The sequence below is a fragment of the Paramacrobiotus metropolitanus genome, unplaced genomic scaffold, assembly GCF_019649055.1.
Source record: "Paramacrobiotus metropolitanus isolate TYO unplaced genomic scaffold, Prichtersi_v1.0 Parri_scaffold0000052, whole genome shotgun sequence".
Classification (NCBI taxonomy): domain Eukaryota; kingdom Metazoa; phylum Tardigrada; class Eutardigrada; order Parachela; family Macrobiotidae; genus Paramacrobiotus; species Paramacrobiotus metropolitanus.
In genome coordinates, this window is record NW_026570272.1 from 719,418 (window position 1) to 738,134 (window position 18,717).

The 18,717-nt window shown below is 44.4% G+C and overlaps 3 protein-coding genes across 3 annotated transcripts; all 3 read left to right on the forward strand.

Moving 5' to 3' along the window:
* The first annotated feature begins 1,577 nt into the window (after positions 1 to 1,577).
* Positions 1,578 to 5,895, forward strand: LOC129592390 (kelch-like protein 3). The gene is made up of 7 exons (XM_055488409.1): positions 1,578 to 1,768; positions 1,905 to 2,181; positions 2,255 to 2,489; positions 3,664 to 3,690; positions 3,772 to 4,272; positions 5,071 to 5,256; positions 5,755 to 5,895. The coding sequence occupies exons 1-7, from the start codon at positions 1,578 to 1,580 to the stop codon at positions 5,784 to 5,786; spliced, it is 1,449 nt and encodes a 482-aa protein (XP_055344384.1). The 3' UTR covers positions 5,787 to 5,895.
* Positions 5,896 to 9,595: 3,700 nt separating this feature from the next.
* LOC129592392 (kelch-like protein 5) lies at positions 9,596 to 12,117 on the forward strand. Its single transcript, XM_055488410.1, has 7 exons — positions 9,596 to 9,795; positions 10,025 to 10,301; positions 10,362 to 10,650; positions 10,722 to 11,241; positions 11,289 to 11,362; positions 11,739 to 11,816; positions 11,894 to 12,117. The coding sequence occupies exons 1-7, from the start codon at positions 9,605 to 9,607 to the stop codon at positions 12,115 to 12,117; spliced, it is 1,653 nt and encodes a 550-aa protein (XP_055344385.1). The 5' UTR covers positions 9,596 to 9,604.
* A 1,300-nt stretch (positions 12,118 to 13,417) lies between these two features.
* On the forward strand, positions 13,418 to 18,344 carry LOC129592393 (kelch-like protein 2). The gene is made up of 5 exons (XM_055488411.1): positions 13,418 to 13,740; positions 13,974 to 14,098; positions 16,238 to 16,383; positions 16,461 to 16,764; positions 18,219 to 18,344. The coding sequence occupies exons 1-5, from the start codon at positions 13,517 to 13,519 to the stop codon at positions 18,239 to 18,241; spliced, it is 822 nt and encodes a 273-aa protein (XP_055344386.1). The 5' UTR covers positions 13,418 to 13,516; the 3' UTR covers positions 18,242 to 18,344.
* Positions 18,345 to 18,717: the final 373 nt, after the last annotated feature.

Sequence of the window (18,717 nt, forward strand, 5' to 3'; positions counted from 1 at the left end):
TGTGATGACAATGAAGCCGGGTAATAAACGGGGATAACGCCATAATAGTACTAGCTGATTTACCAGCAGATTTTCTACATTCATTGTAGGTTCGCACTTGACTGACAAAGGGGACCAGTAGTTGTATTCTGCCTGAAGAGCGCCGAGATAATCGTTAAATAAATTCATGGAGCACTGCCGTGGTGCAGTTCCCATTCAGCGCGTGTTGGCAAATCCTCCTCTGGAAGACATGTTTTTTTCCCCGCTGCATACTGTGCTTCGCGGGCGCTACGTACACTTCTGTACTTCGAAGTATTGTTTTTTGCTTTGATATTTGGTTTTTATTTATGTGAAATGTTTACAATCTACTGTCATTAAAAGTTCACTCGGATAGTGCTGAAGACAATAAATTTCGTTCAAATCCAGCTTTGTGAGTGTTTTTGAATACAGTATCTTTGCTCCGAACTCGTTACTAACGGTTCTTTGGACTTCTTGAATGCAATGAAGCCGGGCAATCAACGGGAAATAATCCAGCAGTAGAGTGATATAGCTCGATTTGGGCACAAGAGAACGAATTCATGAATCACGGTTCCGAAAAACGTGGAGGTGTTTGATTTCCTAACATTCCGGGCTGATTTGCCACCCGCCCAAGGATGGCATATACGGTTGAGGCATCGAGTGTCAATCTTGCCATAATGCCATTAACTGGATAGATTGCAGCTTAATGACTTGTAGTCGACAACAAGGGCAGTTATTCATACAGTCATATTGTCCAATTAGTTATAAACTAGTGGTGGTTGTTAACCACATCATTGCACCGAGCGCGAGCGCCGGTCCGCTGGGAATGTGCAACTACGAATCGACATGGCGCACCGCGAACCCAGTTCTGATGGCGCTCTTCCGGGATGGTGTAACCAGCGTATATGTAATATAAGCTCGCTGGTGCAAGTTTTGCGCTGGCGTGTTTCAGTTTATTGTTACGATCCCGTGATCTACTGTCAATCTGGGAAATAACGTTCAGTAAAGCACTACAGAACACTACATTTAGGAAGACATTCAAAAAAGATTTCGCCGTGGATAAAAACAAATGGTCTTATCGAAATTCTGACTAGAAAATTTCGTGCTAAAGTATTAACGACACCAAGTATTATTGCGCGCTTCCAATACCATTAGAAAACGATGTTAATGACATCCTTGAAACAGCGCGTACGCTATGAAATACCACTGCCAATGGAAATGAAAATTTGTGGAACTGGAAAAGCGTGACCGACGCTTTTCGTGGGCGACAGACTAACTCTGCTACGGGAAGCGTATACTCTGCTACGGAATACTATGAATGCGTGCATCGCTTGACGAAGGCATAGAGTAGCACCTCACGCTTCGCGCTCGGTGCAGACTAACATAAAGCTATTAAAAAGGAACCCAGACATCAGATATTTCGAAGGAGTGCATTTAATTCTCTACGTTGATTGTGAACCGAGTTTACCCAGAACTAGTACCGTACTTCTTTTTCCTACCAACTACTCCAGCATTATCCATTGAACCAAGACCAAGCATCCTCTGTCATGGCTGAGGAATTTCTTCGGGCACTACTAAATATGAAAGCCAAGGGGGCTCTCTGTGATGTCGTCATGAAAGGCGCTGAGGATTTGTCAGATGGCATTCCGTGCCACCGCAACGTACTCAGCGCGCACAGCTCGTATTTCCTCACAATGTTCACGAGTGGTCTGAAAGAGTCGTCCGAATCCAGTGTGCAGCTCCACAACATCTCCACGAGCACTCTGAAAGCGTAAGTTGCACCCGCACATGGTCCTTGTGGGTATAATAATGTTGTATTGTTGTTATATTATTATAGTTTATTGCAAATAAAATTGATTGCCGTAATCGTTTTGCTATTGCCTTCCGCAATGACTTAATTTATCCAGGCTGATTGATTACGCCTACACACTGGAAATCAAGATTGATGCAGACAACGTCCAGTCAATTCTGCTTGCGGCCCTGTTTCTGGACATTGTTCCCGTCGCCAACTTGTGCTGGGATTTTGTGGAGAAGCACATGGATGTCTCCAGTTCCTTGATGATTCACTGTTTGGCAGATAGGCACAGCAATGCACGCGTGGCCGCCAAAGCCAAAGCCATGGTTCTCAGCTATTTTCTCCAAATCTCACGGAGCGCTGACTTCCTACTCATCGACACACAAAAGGTCCTTGGTTCAAAACAATGAGGAGATGTTTCGGTTATAGCATGTCCATAGAATTCAGAAGCCATTTTTGTAGTTGACCGAGCTTATTGCATCCGACGATCTGCGCGTGGACAAAGAGGATAACGTGTTGGAAGCGGTTTTGCGCTGGCTGGACTACGACACAACCGTCCGAAAAGCGCAGCTCTCCGATGTGCTGCAGTTTGTGCGAGTCGGCTTCCTGGGTCCTACCTCCCTGGAACAGTATTTCTTGGTGCTTTTGAATAGCGTTAACAGCGCGCCTGCTCCCGATTTGCCCTCCGGCGTTAACCGTGAGCTCCCGAAACGTCAAGCAGGGGCAATCGCGGCTCGATGTCGACCCCGCGAATCGTACGGTGAGACAGTGTTGCTAGTTTATACTTCTATTTAGGTCCTCGGGGCCGTTGGCGATAATACAGTCAATTTCCTAAGTTTTAGTTCGAACTTACTGCAGTGAGTGTGGACTGTGTGGTTATATGCGCCTGTACTTGCTGTACTACCGTTGCACGCATACCTTTGACCATCTCGCTGATTTAAATGTGAATGAATCTATGTGAACGCACCAAACCAAAAGCACACTCACTCTCGGTAAGGCTGTGTGTAACTGAGCCCTTGTTTTCACCTCCGAGTCAAAAATTAGGAAACAGGTTGTAAATGGTCGAAAAGCATAAAGTATCTACAAATCTTTATGACTAGAAAGTGTTGACTAGGATACATTCAGGACAATTTTGTCAGCAGAAACCGACGATGCAGAAACGGTGACACGGATGTTGCAACCGGCCGAAGTATGACAGTATAAGGTATCCGGGCCAGGACATAGTTCGCTAGTTCAGTGTATCCCATACGGGGCAACATAGATCTCAATCTGCATAGTTTACATGATAATATTGCAACGGCAACTTCTAAGCTGCCACTAGTGGAGTGGGTTACACACCCGTACCACGATAAAACGAGGTTTGATGGTTCGTCGGTGACCGTCGGCGATGTTACGAGTTAGCGAATTACCCAAAAGTCAGTTATGCAATTGCGAGCATGTTAACCGATACCGGCGCGATTGTCAAAGTGCACAAACATTTTTAATCAGCTGAAAAGTCATTGGGGAAGAGCAAGGGCAAGGGCAAGAGCAAGAATGATTTCAGAACATTCAAACAATCTCAGAAGTCTAGAAAATCCACGTTAGAACTGGTAATCTCGTACAAGTACACATTCAGATGTTTCCGGTTGAACTAGCACCAATGAGATGTACATCTTCACTACAGATCTCATTTGTACGGCTACAATATGTCCTAACTAAAAATGACTGCAGTACAATTGCTGACCTCCAGCTGCCGTGTCTCCGGCGGCAACGTGCAGGAAGCGGCGCATCTGACTCTGTCGAGGGTCGAATTAAGGAATTTTGGGGGAGGATATCAGTTCTGTCCTTCCCAGATTTAACATGGCTTTTTACCGTTGATTCTGTGGTGATAGGTTTGTGGAAAGCCATTGTTTGCGCTGGTGAGTTGGATGGCGACGATGGGGATACTCTATCTGTGGATGTTTTCATACCATCAACGTCGAGTGTTCTGCGTATCGCAGACCTCCCAGACAATATTGTGGCTCCCGGCTTAGCGCTGTTAGAGGATGGCTCGATATTGGCATGTGGCGGGTTCTCTGGTGCCAGCGCCTCGGAAGACCGAGTCTGGCGCTATGATACAGCGAAAAGTACATGGACCCAAGTCGAGTCAATGAACCATCATCGCTATGAACTGAGTGCGGCGACGTTGAACGGCCACGTCTACGCTGTCGGAGGAATTGCCTCGGATCGTCGGGTATTGTCGTCGATGGAGTTGTACGATGCGCAGAGAGATGATTGGGATTTAATGGCTAGTCTGCCTCATGCTCGGACAGCCTTCGCGATGGTGGCCTTTGAGAATCGACTATTTGTGTTCGGTGGCACGAATTCGCGTCAGCATATCGTGCAGACCTCTTACTGCTACGACTCAATCACTTATAAATGGAGCCAAATGGCCGACATGCCGACACCACGGTCCCGTTGCACTACGTGCGTGGGTACAAGCGGACTAATCTATGTGATCGGTATGTAAAAGGTTAGGAACGAGTGTCGTTACCCGTTATGTCAATTACGGTAGAACAGAAATTGTGGCTGCGCGGATTCGCCTTGTGTCCTCTCATTGCATGCGCTCGGTTGCGCGGTTATATTTGTATTAAGCGCCTGCCACTACTCGAACCACACTTAATATTTTTATGAAAGTCTTAAAGCATTTATAGCATTCTTGAATTCGGGTGAGTCGTTCTCTACCCGCTACCGATATGCGAGACAAGCAGGAGTGCCGTTTGTAGAGCTGGAAGTCTACCGCCATTGGCGGAGGTGAATTACAACTGTGAAAGTTAAGTGACGCCGGGGGTGGTACAGATTGCTGCGAGCACCACCGATTGTGCCTGGTTTATTCGGTCTCTTTTTATTTTGTATTGCGGTGGTGAAAGACATCATCATATCACGGCTCTGCTTTGACGTCATAAGCACCTTCGCTACTGCAGGGCATGCGATGCCCAGCGATAAGCGAATAACCAACAACGAATGAATTAATGTGATAATCTTATGTAGGGAAGAAGCATTTTCAACAGTAATTTAACTTCCGTTGATTCTCAACCGACCATAATTTTAATGAACGTGCATGCAGGTGGGTATAACCCTGAGAACGGGCGCTGCGTGGAGGCCTATGACATCGCTACCAATCAGTGGCAGAAAAAACGTACGTTTCTGTATCTCTCTACCGACAGACCATTAGTTTATCGTCAGTTTGTGGTGCAGTCAGCTGCTCCATTTTGTGTGGTCCGCTTTAAATCTGTAACCCTAATTCCGAACTGATTTAGAAAATACCATCGAACTTCGGGATTCCGCTGTCAGTGTATGCCTGGACGGAAAGATTTTTGTCATTGGCGGAACCACTAAGTCGATCGAATACTACAACGAAGATACCGACACGTGGACCCTACATAAATGCGTTCTGCCGGAAGCGAAGTATCTCACCGGTTGCGTTGTAATGTCAATGAAGCCAAGTGGGTTGAATCAAGTAGTATTTCATCCAGCCGATACAATTCGTAAAGATTACTAGTCTGTCAGTGCTTTCGTGATTTTGGATTTCTTTTCATTCAACTTACATTCACAATTCGTCTTCGCATTCCGGTCACTACTGTCATAGAGATCCGAAATTACCGGGATTGGTACACACGGAAGACAAATCTCTAGAATTCAATAACACTGCATTTTCACGGGTTTAAGGATGTTCCTTTTCCTTAAACCCATGGAAATGCAAAAAAACAGTATTTTCCCAGAAGTTAATAAAGTTTTATTTAACACAAAATGCACTAGGTCGATGAAATTAACAGATCGTAGCAGTTTGGTTTTGCGTTGTTGATGCAACGACTCACTTTGCGACCCCGACCCCGGCATGCAAAAATCATCGAAGTAGCATCCCATCGAAGTCTTTTGGTTGTGAATGGCCATCGCATTGCTATCACTTGTTCGCCGTTATAAGAGTGTATTGTTCCTTGCAGGTGCGAGTCTGGCTGATGGAGTCGATAAATAACATCCTCGCAAGCGGGTCATCGGTAATATCCAGAAGCGGATTCCTGGGACCGGGAGCACTGTTGCGTGTCGGTTCGGTGCGTGTTCTGTAGCATCGGTTGTTGACATTCTTGCTCGGAGTAGTATTCGTATGGATTATTTCTCATGGTTATTCTGTTTGTAGTAAAACTTACGTAGTGTATGTTCATTATTTACAACACTAATGTGAAATTTAATCGCGGGAAAGCGACTTTTGTATGCGATGGGAACTGTTAGTTGTTCTGACGACTGGAACTGTTGTCCTACATGCTTTTCTTAGTTATCGGATATTTAATTTCAAGGGGCATTTCTTCGTATAAGTTGAAACAAAGGTTATACACCAGATTTTGCAGCAATAATAACACGGGAATACGCATCGAGTTACGGACACAATGCGGCTATACAGAAGACAGGGGAGCTGCACGTCACCTGCATCAGTGGCAGGGATATTACTAAAATTCTTTTGTAGGAATTTTTCTAATCTTTGACACAGCAAAAACGTAGTACCTTCCGAAAGACAATCGAAACAAACACGTTAAAAAACTAAAACAGGACTTTCCAAAAAAAACGTTGCAAGACGTTCCAGACGTCGACGTTCAGTCTGATATGCCAGGAAAACTTCTCTCAACCGACATTTCATACCAGTACTGGACAGTGGAGCTTACAATGTATGGATTCTGGCTGTCCTGGTTGCCTCCCACTTCCCAACCTTTATTTGATTTATTTAAAAGTTAATTTATTCAAATTTATCTATTTACGAATTTATTTTTGGAATGTAATGACATGTCGGCCCAACATGGTTCCCATGCGCGTTAGTTGGACGTGGTCATCTCCTGCTTGACATACGGTCGCTAAAATGTCAAAGAATATTTTTCTTGAAACTCAATTTTTCTTTGCGGAGTTGCAATTTTCAAAAATGTAGTCCCAACCCTTCTAGTGCCCTAAATTAACAACACGTCCAAAACAATTAAAAACGAATAACCGCGCTGTTAGTGCCGAATCAAACGAATCGAATCAAAGCAACACAGAAAAGGTTATCGTTAAGGATTTTTCACGGTTTGAGTAGATCTGTCCTGCTGGTCAAATGTAACCTTACTATACTATACCCTTAAACCAAGGAAATGAGGGCTAAGTGTTTCGTTGAGCAATTTCCAAACACGACAGCCATCCGGTGGATTCTTCTACGCCGATACGGAAACAATGGGGCGCTTCTGACTGCTTTGCTGCATCCCTCGTTAACTTAGGGAGCACGATGTCCCCAACAGGCTGGTAGGACAAAAAAGCCAAGAAATAAACCTAGAAAAAATAACCGAATCACGACTTAACTAAATAGAGAAATTACCAAGCACCTAAACTATAAAACATTCAAATAAGTATAATGTTACAGTAACCATTATTTGTTGCTGCCTCTGCCTAACTCTGCGTGGAAGACACATTTCCAAAAATTTCAGCAACAGATCCTCCAGACAAATTAATAGCGACCGATACTTTGGACATTTCCGACGTCTTAACGTCGGAAATGACCGGTGAATCTGCGTAACCATACTCTTCCGCTGGATGCGGTTTTGCGGTGGCTGAAACACAACCAGGCGGGGCGAAGCGCAACACGAAGTGTACTTTAATTTTGTTCCAGTTGTGTCAAAAATCTTGCCCTTATTGAATATGGTTTTGTGATTCAATTCGGTTGTATACTAGTTAACGATTTATACGCCCGCCGGTATATACGCATTTGTACACTCGGGCAAAAACGCCGCAACGGCGTGTAACCGTCCAAAACATCTGAGACGTTTTGGCGCTTTAACCTTCAGTGGGACATGCAGGAAATGCAAAGACTTATTGTGCAAGTGCCCAGAATGCGGAAACATGACTACTCGTAGAGTCGTAGTTAAGGGAAGTAACCCGGTACGGCTACATGGTACCAAATTCGTGTACATGTACGAAAACTTCCGCTTTCGCGCACTCATAACACGTTTGTATTGCCTTATGGCACTGTGCAGCTAAATTTACATAATATACACTGCCGTGAAAACCGTTTGCGCGCATACCATTCGAAACTAATGACTCTCATTTTAGTTGAATCTGAAGCCTTGAAGTCGTTTTCGTAAAGCAGTTTTAAAGGACTGACTTATTATTTCTGCGGCTGTTTCTTATCAATTTTGTTGTTCGTTATTCAGAAAGATAGATCATAAGAATAATAACTGTAAAGTAAAAGCCCGTTCCAATATTAGTTGTTGAACCGCCCTGCAGCTTTTGAAAAATTGTTGTAAATAATAAGACTAATTATTTTATTGTGGCTGAGCGAACGTTGCCAGGCGACTGCCGTCCCCGAGCACATAACAGACGTCCTCATATCATTCAGTGTTTGATGACGCACATCTCGTTAGCTTCCTCGATTGCGGCCAAGCGTACATCTTTAAGATGACGGTAATGACAGAAGTACAGCGCGAGTTTTATGGAATTCGATTTGAGCATATTTTTCCGTGCTACTAGTTGCATATGATGACCTCGAAGTCATTAGATAGATATATTAAAGAATTCGAACATCCGTATCAGTTGTTTGAATTCATACAGAATCACCATTCTTTTTGGTATAGAATCTGGATCAAATTTTTAAACCGTATCAAAACAAGGAGAACTGCATTACGAGATTGAATAAAAATTGTAAGATCATTTTAGAGCTGATTTTCGCAACAATCAGGGAGTGAAGCCAAGCCTTGAGCACTGTTCAAATGTGCATTCGCGAGACAGGAATTCCTGCCTAACCAGCAGTTATTGATGGTTTAACAGTTTAACCGAACTACGGCGAAACGTACAACAGAATTACAGTGTGCGGCGCCTTGCGCTAATCGCAATGCGTTTTTTCGAGGGCGCCAATCGCTTGACAACGAAGCCGCGCAAGCCGCTAAGCCGACGCGGCCGCCGGCTAAGCCTCAGCCGGCTGGAATCCTTAGCCGGCGTAGACAGCCGGCCTGTCGTCGGCTACGGCTTCCAAAAACGCTTAGCCGGCTGGCTAATAGCCGGCTAAGCCGCGGCTTAGCCGGCTTTCAGCCAGCCGCTGCCATCTCTAAGCCAAGGAATGGCAAGCGGTGAGTGCCGTGCTTTGCGATACATATTATGAATCGTGTGTGCGCTGGGCAACCGCACACAGAGGGCTCTGGAGGCAACTTCCGGCACTGATATTTTCCATGGAATTAATATGCACGTGTCTGAAATGATGCAGTGCCAATCATACATGTGTAAAGGCTGGAGCGGCCGCTGACCAGGCTGAAGCCGAGAAAATACGGAAATACAGCTTCATGTCAGGACTATACGAGTTTGCTGCTGTCGGCTTCGAAACCTTCGGCAGTTGGGGTACATCGGGAAAGAGGATTGTTAATGAGATTGGAAAGAGGGTTTTGTTACAAACCGGCGAGATTCGTAGTCTTGAATATTTGAAACAGAATATTTCCTTAGCAATTCAACGTGGTAACGCGGCTTCTGTGATTGGCACTGTTGAGAATGTTAAGTTGTTTAATCGTAACTAGACCTTGATATTGTTATCCAGCTATTGAAATAAAAGAAGTACATCTGCCAGAACTGTAAAGAGTTAACTTTGACGGTATATTTAGTCATTTGGTTAGTTCTCGTCTCTCACTATCAGAACTGTATGCATAGTTACCAGTAATCAGACGATTTCATACTTGCAGGGTACTAATGCACAGATAATTAGACGATTTTGTTATACTTATAGAAAGTATTCGTTGAACTACGGTTGAAGTTTCCTCTCTCATGGCTGAGGGATATTTTCGAGAACTGCGGGATATGCAGACAACGAGGACTTTGTGTGATATTGTTTTGACCGGCGCGGAGGATTCATCATTTGGCATTCCATGCCACCGCGTCGTTCTCAGCGCGCACAGTTCTTACTTCCGCGCGATGTTTACTACGGACATGAAAGAGTCTTCCGAACCCAACGTTCAATTTAAAAATATTTCCACAAGCACGTTGTACGAGTAAGTTGCACACGGCGTTGATGTCAGTATATACCAATGTTTGGTTCTTTGCGGGTTGCTTGTGGCTGTGTTGCGGCTGTTGCCTGTTTGGGGAACAAATAACAGGGAAAGGGTTTATGAAAGGGAATAATTTGAATGTTTTCGTTATGTTTAAAGTAGAAACTACTCTACAACCACAGCGTCAGTGTTTAACGAAGGCAAAAGAGCTACAGTACTCAAATATTTCCAGATTGATAAGCTACGCGTACACTTTGGAATTTGAGCCCAGTGCGGACAACGTTCAGCTAGTTCTAACAGCGGCCTTGTTTTTGGACATTCTGCCCGTCGCTAAAAAGTGTTGGGATTTTGTGGCGGAGCGCATGAATATCTCCAATTGTTTGATGGTGCACTGCTTGGCCGACCAGCTTAACAATCCACCATTGGCCAGGAAGTCCAAAGCTATGGTTCTTCGCAACTTTAGCCAGATCTCAGAGAGTGCTGACTTTCTACTCATCACCGCGGAGAAGGTGCACTGATTCGCATCACACTGAGAGTTTTGCAGCGCAGTTATATCTCCTGTTTTGCAGATGGTAGACCTGATCGGTTCGGACGATTTGCGCGTGGAAAAGGAGGATGACGTACTGGATGCAGTGATGCGCTGGCTGGATTACGACCATGCCGGACGGAAGGCGCATGTTTCTGATGTAATGCAGTTTGTGCGGATAGACTTCCTTAGTCTTACGCCACGGGAGAACTTGAACGGCTTTATGAACTCACCAGCTGCTGCTTTATCACTGGAGTCCAGGAGCACTGGTGCACTGTCTAACCATCGAGCGGACGCCATCACAGTTCGATGTCGCCCCCGTGAATCGTACGGTAAATTATAAAAGTTCCCTTTTACATTGATAGTGACAAGTCGTTCACTGCTTTCGTTTTTCTGACTTCAGGCGTGCCAAAGGCAGTCATTTGCGTTGGTCAGTTGAATCCTAAAGAGAATGGAAAGAAAACTCGTATGGCGTTGATGATGTTCATACCGGCAACGTCAGTCGTGCAGCGTCTAACGTATCTGCCAGAAAATTTTGATGGGCCTGCCTTGGGGATGTTAGAGAACGGTATCATCTTGGCATGCGGAGGACGGTCAAAGGGCCTGTCGGAGCGCCGGGTCTGGCTGTATGACACAAGCAGCAACACGTGGAACGAGCGCCAAGAAATGAGAGAGAAACGTTACGGAGCGGGCGTGGTGGCGCTTAATGGGCGTATTTATGTTGTGGGCGGTGTTGATCGTCGAGCACGAACACGGGGTCGTCGCGTGACTTCCGTCTCTTTGTCATCCGTGGAAGTGTACAACCCGACACAGAACAAATGGAAGTTGGTGGCACCTCTGCCGGTCGCGCTGCTGGATTTCGGGCTTGTGGTCTTTGATAATCGGCTGTTGTATTCGGAGGAGAAACTGCAGAATCAAAAGAGGTCCGCAGTGTCTACTGCTACGACCCTGTGGAAGATGTGTGGACCAGGCGTACCGACATGCCGACGGAGCGACGTTCGTGTACGGCATGCGTGAGCCCCAGCGGACTAATTTACGTAATCGGTAAGGATTATGGTCCAGTGCAGTATGACTAACTAAAATCGTAATGCATTAAATGAGTTATACATGGTTGGATGCAAAGGGCAAAAGGAGATGCTTAGTTTTAACAGATGCTTCGATTTCTCGATCTGGCACGCCACATCGGAGCGGTCCGGGATGGCAGTAGCCGGCTTATGAACTTTACCTAGAATCATCAGTGACGAAACTATAAGGTTCTTCCAACGCAGTGTTGGATATTTGTCCGTACTGAATGCGTCTCGGTTGTGCACTGGTTATTGTTGTAATTTTTGTTTTGCACAGCGGACGACTGACCGCCTGCTTGCCAGTTTTTCTCCTCTTATATTTGTACATATGATGATAAACGAGATGCTATCTGCAGGTAGGTCGGCGGATGCGGCTGAAACTGGACAGTGTGTGGAGGCTTATGATGCAGCTACCGATCAGTGGCATAAAAAGAGTGCGCAAATTTTCCGTACACGACTGACATCACGTTCGTGTAGTAACGGTATTGCGTTTTCTTTCATACCTTTTCAGAAAATATGATAGTAAACCGCTACTCAGCGGTCAGTGCCTGCGTCGGGGGAACGATCTATGTTGTGGGTGGAGTGGATGAACCTGAAGAATATGTTGAGAATACTTCCATCGAATATTATGACGAAGACACCGACACATGGACTCTCCACAGCTGCCAGATGCCGGAAGAGAGAGAACTCACGGGTTGCGCTGTGATGACCTTGAACGCCGGCAAATCACTGTGAATAATTGTAGCCGAAAATGGTCTTGGTGGCACTTTTGGTTAGCGGTTTGATTACTCCAGTGTCGGAGCGTTTGACGAGTTAGAGCATTTTAAAAAGCCATGGATTCGTTCTAGAATGGTGATGGTTTTAGAAAGGGATTCTTGAAATTGTTTACTGCCTGATTTCATGAATTTCCGTGTTGGACAGGGCTTTTTTTGAGCGGTGTGCAGACAGTACAGACTTTCATTAAGTGTTTAGGAACATAGACTGTAGATTCTGCTTTGTTTTGACGTTTGCACAAATCAGCACAATCGCTGATGCTATAATTGAATTGGTCCGTGATGTACAGAGTACATAGCTCTGTTTGGAAAGTGTGGTGCAGTGTCCTTGTGGTGCGTCCTACTTCTGTTGTTCTTTGTGAAACAAACTTTGTTTACTAAAACGCGTACAAGCTTCCGAACAGTCGGGATGGTTGCAACAGTGCGCCTTTCAGTTTTGGTACCACCTGTATGCCTACCGGGACATCGTACCAAATTTGTGTACAAGCGGATCCATTCGCTTTCGAGCACCCCACAACACTTTAGAACATTTAAAATCCGGAAAACTGTGCTACTCGAACTCAGCGCAAAACCATCTTCAAACTCATGTCCGCTCACTGTGTACATAAGTGCAGAATTTGAAGAAGACTATTACATTTTAAAGTAATCAGACATTTTGGTACTCTGTACACTTGATTGCGTTAAAAGTTTTGGAAATTTCCTGCTGTCATCGTTGCGCACACAAACAAGTTTCACCTCGATGTTACAAATCATTCTGCTACAAAATGTCACGAATTATTCAACATATGCAAAAACGCTTTCGGGATAACGCATTCGTAATAGTTCTCGTGCCAGATTCGTTAATATGTGCTGGGCCACTGTTGGAGTAATTTCCACAAGGCTGGATGCGCTTAATAACTGCTTATTGTTAGTGTTCAGTATAAACTGCCTATTTTACCAGTGTTCATTTGTATACTACCCAATAAAGTAACTTACTGCTTATAGACCAAAAGCGCAAATCAGAGTGACTCAGACCCAGCTGACAGACGGACAGTAGTGCAATTTACACTCTGTATGCGAATAGTGCTCCCTGCATGTACAACCGCCCACAGCGCTGAAGAAGGCGTCCGGCACCGGCACTTTCCATGAGGCGCACCGTTACGACTGTCTCTAGAATAAACTGTATCTCTCACACAGCTTAGCGTCATCCGCGCTTGTGCGCACATTAAAACTCCAGCGGTCTGCCAGTTGCTGGTCTTTGTCGCGCTGAACTACTTCGTGTTGTTTTTGAGCAGAAGGATTTCGATAACTGCGTAGTACTTATTCTGGTATTTGTGCAATTTACCCAGATTCAGTGAAAACAAAATTAGACTTGCTCTGTCATGGCCGAAAAATTCTTTCGGGAACTACAGGATACGAAGGCCAAGGGGGCCCTGTGTGATGTTATGGTGAAAGGCGCGGAGGATTCGTCGGCTGGCATTCCCTGTCATCGTAACGTTCTCAGCGCGCACAGTCCGTATTTCCGCACGATGTTTACGAAGGGCCTCAAAGAGTCTTCCGAATCGTTCGTCCAACTAAAGAACATTTCCACGAGCACATTGAACGAGTAAGTCACTAACGGCGTTAAACTGAATGTGATCAAATGCACGATTCTTGCGGGGTTCCTGGTGATTGTGGGCCTGGTGATTGTGATTGTAGTTGTGTTTAAGGCAAGCAAAGGGAAACGTGAAACGGTTTGAAAAAGGGAACAATTAGACTTTATAGATCATTTCCAATCATAACATTAATTTTTGACGAAGGCAATATATAATAATTGGTTACTCTGTGCAACAATTTCAGGCTAATCAATTATGCCTACACGCTGGAAATCCGGATCGATGCGGATAATGTTCAGCCGATTCTAACAGCGGCCCTGTTTCTGGACATTGGACCCGTTGCTGATTTGTGCTGGGATTTTATGGAAAGTCACATGGATATCTCCAGTTGCTTAAGGCCATGGCTAGTTTGGCTTGGCAGGGTGTAAAAGGTGGCAGTGGCACCTGCCACTGGCAATTGCCACTGGCACTGGCAGCGTAGTGGCAAGCGGTAAAACATGGCAACTGGCAACCGCTAATATACTATACTATGTTTTATAGTAACTAAAGAAATTATAAAACTGCAATCATCAGAAAACTAAAAATACCGTTTTTATTTTCAACTTCAGCTCATTACTAGATCTTCATGGACATCTTCTGCGTCTGATGTGATAGAATTACAAAATCGTCATCGTAGAATCCGTACTACAAAATCGCAGTTACAAAACGAACTGCTTATGTTCGTAAAAAAAGTATTTGTAATCTATGATACCCAGATTCGAAAATAAGACAATTCAAAACTCTGTGGTCTGGGATATAACAAAATCAGCCTCAACCGTACCATTGTTTTGGTAGCCGAGTTCCGGGCACAGATTTTACGACGAGAAAACACTCTACGACTTACCATGTCTGCCCGGGAAATGAACACTTTGCCACATACAAAACTGAACCTAAATGCAATTTTTGCATTTCAATTTTGAATACTTTCATTAGCCGATATCGATATGTTACAGTTTGCACCCGTCTAATTTTCGAACCATAGCTCACGTCACATCAGAAATTTATATCTAAGAAATAAATCCTAAGACATCTAAGAAATCAACGAAACCTAAATAACCTAAGAAATACCAACAAGCTCAAGAAGTGACCATGCAGTTTACCGATGAAACGGTGGCTACACAGAGAAGGAAAACTTTAAATTAACATACGGAATAAGTGCATCTGCCACGTGAACAGAAGCCATGTGTGGCAGATGCAGTTAGGTGAGTCGGTGCATTTGCCACAATTTATACCCCACTTTTTGTAATAACTTAGAACATTGTACGGTGTTGCAGCGCTCACTGTGTTGATGGACACAGTAAAGGTCTTACGCCGGGGTATGCAAAAATAAGCGGTATCACTGCCTTTGAAATTTGTTTCTTTCTAAACTGAATTTTCTTGGTCGCACAACCATTTCTAGCTGTTTTTGCATTTCTGAAAATTGCCATGTTTTACCGCTTGCCAGTCGCGAAATGGCGCATGCCATTGCCGGTGGCAACTGCGTGGCAGGTGCCACTGCCACCTTTTACACCCTGCCGTTTGGCTTTATTCAGATGAAGAAGGTCGGTTTTTTAAGTTTTTTGAAATCGTATTTTCTTTTTTGATACTTTGTTATATCCAGTTTAAATTGAGAAAAATTCACAACTTAAAACCGGAAACACACAGTTTAAACACACAGTTTGGCTTTAAACACACAGTTTAAAATGTGAACTGAATAAATCACGCTAAAAAATTAACTAGTCTTCAGGCAACCATACAGAATTTTAGATAGTCCACCCAGAAAATCGTAAACGTAGACCTCCTGCACCTTGCGAGGGCTTTTTTTGAAAAAAATTTTTTAAACTTCACAAACTTAAAAAAACACATTTAGGGTTTCGATTTTCGTAAATAACTTGAGTTAAAACAATTTTTTTCAAAATCGCTCTCGCAATTATACTTCTAAGGTATTTCCACACCCAGTGCATCAAGTTTAAAAATTATGTTAGATCGCCTGAATTAGGAGTTAGTTTTCAAACTTTATCTGGTGCAATTTGAACGGTAGTCTTCGAAAGTTCATGCAAGTTTATATCACTCATGGGCATGTTGAATGTTTCAGCCCACCACACATATCAAACCATAGTGACTATCCAGACAGCCATTGCCCGCTTCTTACCACACTTGAGTGTGATCAAAATCTATTGTCTTTCGGTGTTTGCTTTGATTCCGCTGACCAGTGCTCCGTTTTATGGCTGGCAGTAGAACAAAAGATGCGTATCCCGATTCTGTGCTCTCCATTGATTTCATCGCAGGTGCGCTAACTTGCATATGCGTTCGTAATGGTGAGCCGGGCCAGTCACTGCTAGCATCGTTACTCAGTTTAGGCAGCTAACTTAAAAAATTTATATTTCATAACCCTGGAATTTTATCAGTTCAATGTTTTTACCATCGGATAGAGCAGTCTTCAATCTGTAAAGCGCCTTACTTCTGCAAAATGGCCTGTTATGAATAAAGCCGAACTAGCCATGGCCTTAATGATTCAGTGCTTGGCCGATCGACATAATAATCTAACCTTGGCCGCGAAAGCCAAAACCATGGTTATTCGTAGTTTTCATCAAATTTCAAAGTGTCCTGACTTTCTGCTTATCGATGCAGACAAGGTGTGCAGCAGTTTTCACTGATTCGCAGCAAATCAAGAATTACAGTACAGTGACATCTCTTGCTTTTTACTCTGTAGATTGCTGATCTGATTACGTCGGATGATCTGCGCGTGGACAAAGAGGATGACGTGCTGGATGCGGTCCTGCGCTGGCTGGACCACGATCAAGCCGGACGGAAGGCTTCCCTCTCCGATCTGCTGCAGTTTGTGCGAGTTGTCTTTTTGGGGCCGGTCTCCTTGGAGAAGTATTTCTTGGCGCTCTTCAATGGCCTTATCAACTCAGCGACTCCCCCTTTGCCACTGCCATCCGGGATTGTTAGCGTTCTACCCAACCGTCAAGCAGAGCCCGTCATGTCTCGTTCTCGACCGCGGGAATCGTATGGTAAGACTAAGGCTCTTCTGCCGCATTTTTCTACCGTGCGTCAAAATAGCCTTTTGCTATTTTGCCGCACACTGCGTTTAAACAGATTTTTGCTATTTTGCCGCACTATGCCGTGACTATGGTCCTAGCTAATTTGCCACCGTAAAGGTACGTTTATCTAGAACCATATTTTGTACTTAATTTGAGTTATTGCCGGAAACCGACTTATCTCGCTGGAATTCTTGGGAAGGAAGCACATTCTTGGGAAGGTTCTTTTACAACTGGGACAAAATATTGCGCATGGATCTAGCCGAGAATGGACGGCTTCACTGAGTGTCTATTCGCAAAGGATACTTTGACAGCCATTTCTATTCGGTTTCAAATTGGCGCCAAAAAGCCCATTCAATGAAAGGTGAACAGACCACAAAAACCTTTTTTTTCAGCTGTTATAAGCGGCAATGTATAACATGTCGGTGCAACATGGTTACCATGCGTGTGAATCCGACATGGTCATCTCCTGCTTGACATATGGTCGCTAAAATTAAAAAAAAATATTTTCTCTAATTGAATTTTGGAGTCCCAGACTGCCAATTTTCAAAACTATAGTTTCATCCCTTCTAGTACCCGGTTTTCCTGGATTAAAACTACTACAGTTTAAACCACTACTACAGCTTAAACTACAGTTTAATTTCAACCGGAAACTGCCGCAAAATAGTTACAGGCTATTTTGCCTGCCATACTGCGGCAAAACAGCTAAAGGCTATTGTAACGCAGTGTGCGACAAAATAGTCACAGGCTATTTTACCGACCATAGTGCGGTAAAATAGCCACTTCGTTTTCTTTTGCTTTGAGTGATTAAGTAGACGCAGGAAGCTGATAATATATTTTGACGGACTCTTAAGTAGGAAGTGTAATTTTATTAGAGCAAGCCAGTCAAGACGGACTACAGAGTAATTAGTTTAGATGAAAGAAACCGCATACGAAGTTAGGAATTACTGCGCAGGGTAGTAAGTAGGAGTAGGAAGCAGAAACTTCCGCTGACCATTCGAGGTCAGAATGTCAGTTGACTGACTGGCATACTGTGATGGCATTGTAGGAAAAGTAAGAAAATTTGCATATTCGTACTGTATCTAGGGGAAGAGCCATAACAGTTTCGAAAATATGAAAGCCGCTTTGCGTATTGCGCTACACAATACATAGTACAAAACGAAGAAGAAGCTAAACTCGGCGAATTCCAGATTTTAAAATAGCAGATTCCTTGGCTTTCGTAGATTTTTAAAAGTGCTTAGGTTTCCCGTAACTTTTAATGCCGGAAAATAGTCGATGGCTACTCTGAAAATTGCGGTAGATTAGTACAGAGCTGTTTGGCGCATGGAGCAGCCAGATCCAATGAGGCTGAAGAGCAGAAGGCTACTATTTCGACCACCGGAGAATACTGCGGCAAAAGAGGGTTAGCCTTGTTTTGGGGTTGATAGGTTTATGGAATGTACGTTGGTGAGCCGGCTTTGGGAAGTGGGGAATGCACTGACGTGGACGTCTTCATACCATCAGTTTCCAGTGTCATGAGCATTTCAAGTTTGCCAGACAACATTAAAGGGGCCGGCTTGGCAGTGCTGGAAAACGGCTCGTTGTTTGCACGTGGCGGTCATTCGCCGACTGCCCAGTCCGAGGATCGAGTCTGGCGATACGATAGCGTTCGCAATGCTTGGACCGAAGTCGAACCGATGATAAACCGGCGTAGTAAAATGGGCGTGGCGGCGCTGAATGGTCGCATCTACGCCGCTGGAGGAACGAATTCGCATGATCGGGTTTTGTCATCGATGGAGTCGTACGATCCAGAGTATGATCGTTGGCAATCCGTGGCGCATCTGCCGGTGGCACTGACGGCATTTGCCATGGTAGCGTTTAACAGTCGGCTGTTCGTGTTCGGTGGTGTGAATTCAAGTTGGCAAGCGGTTAACAGCACTTACTCCT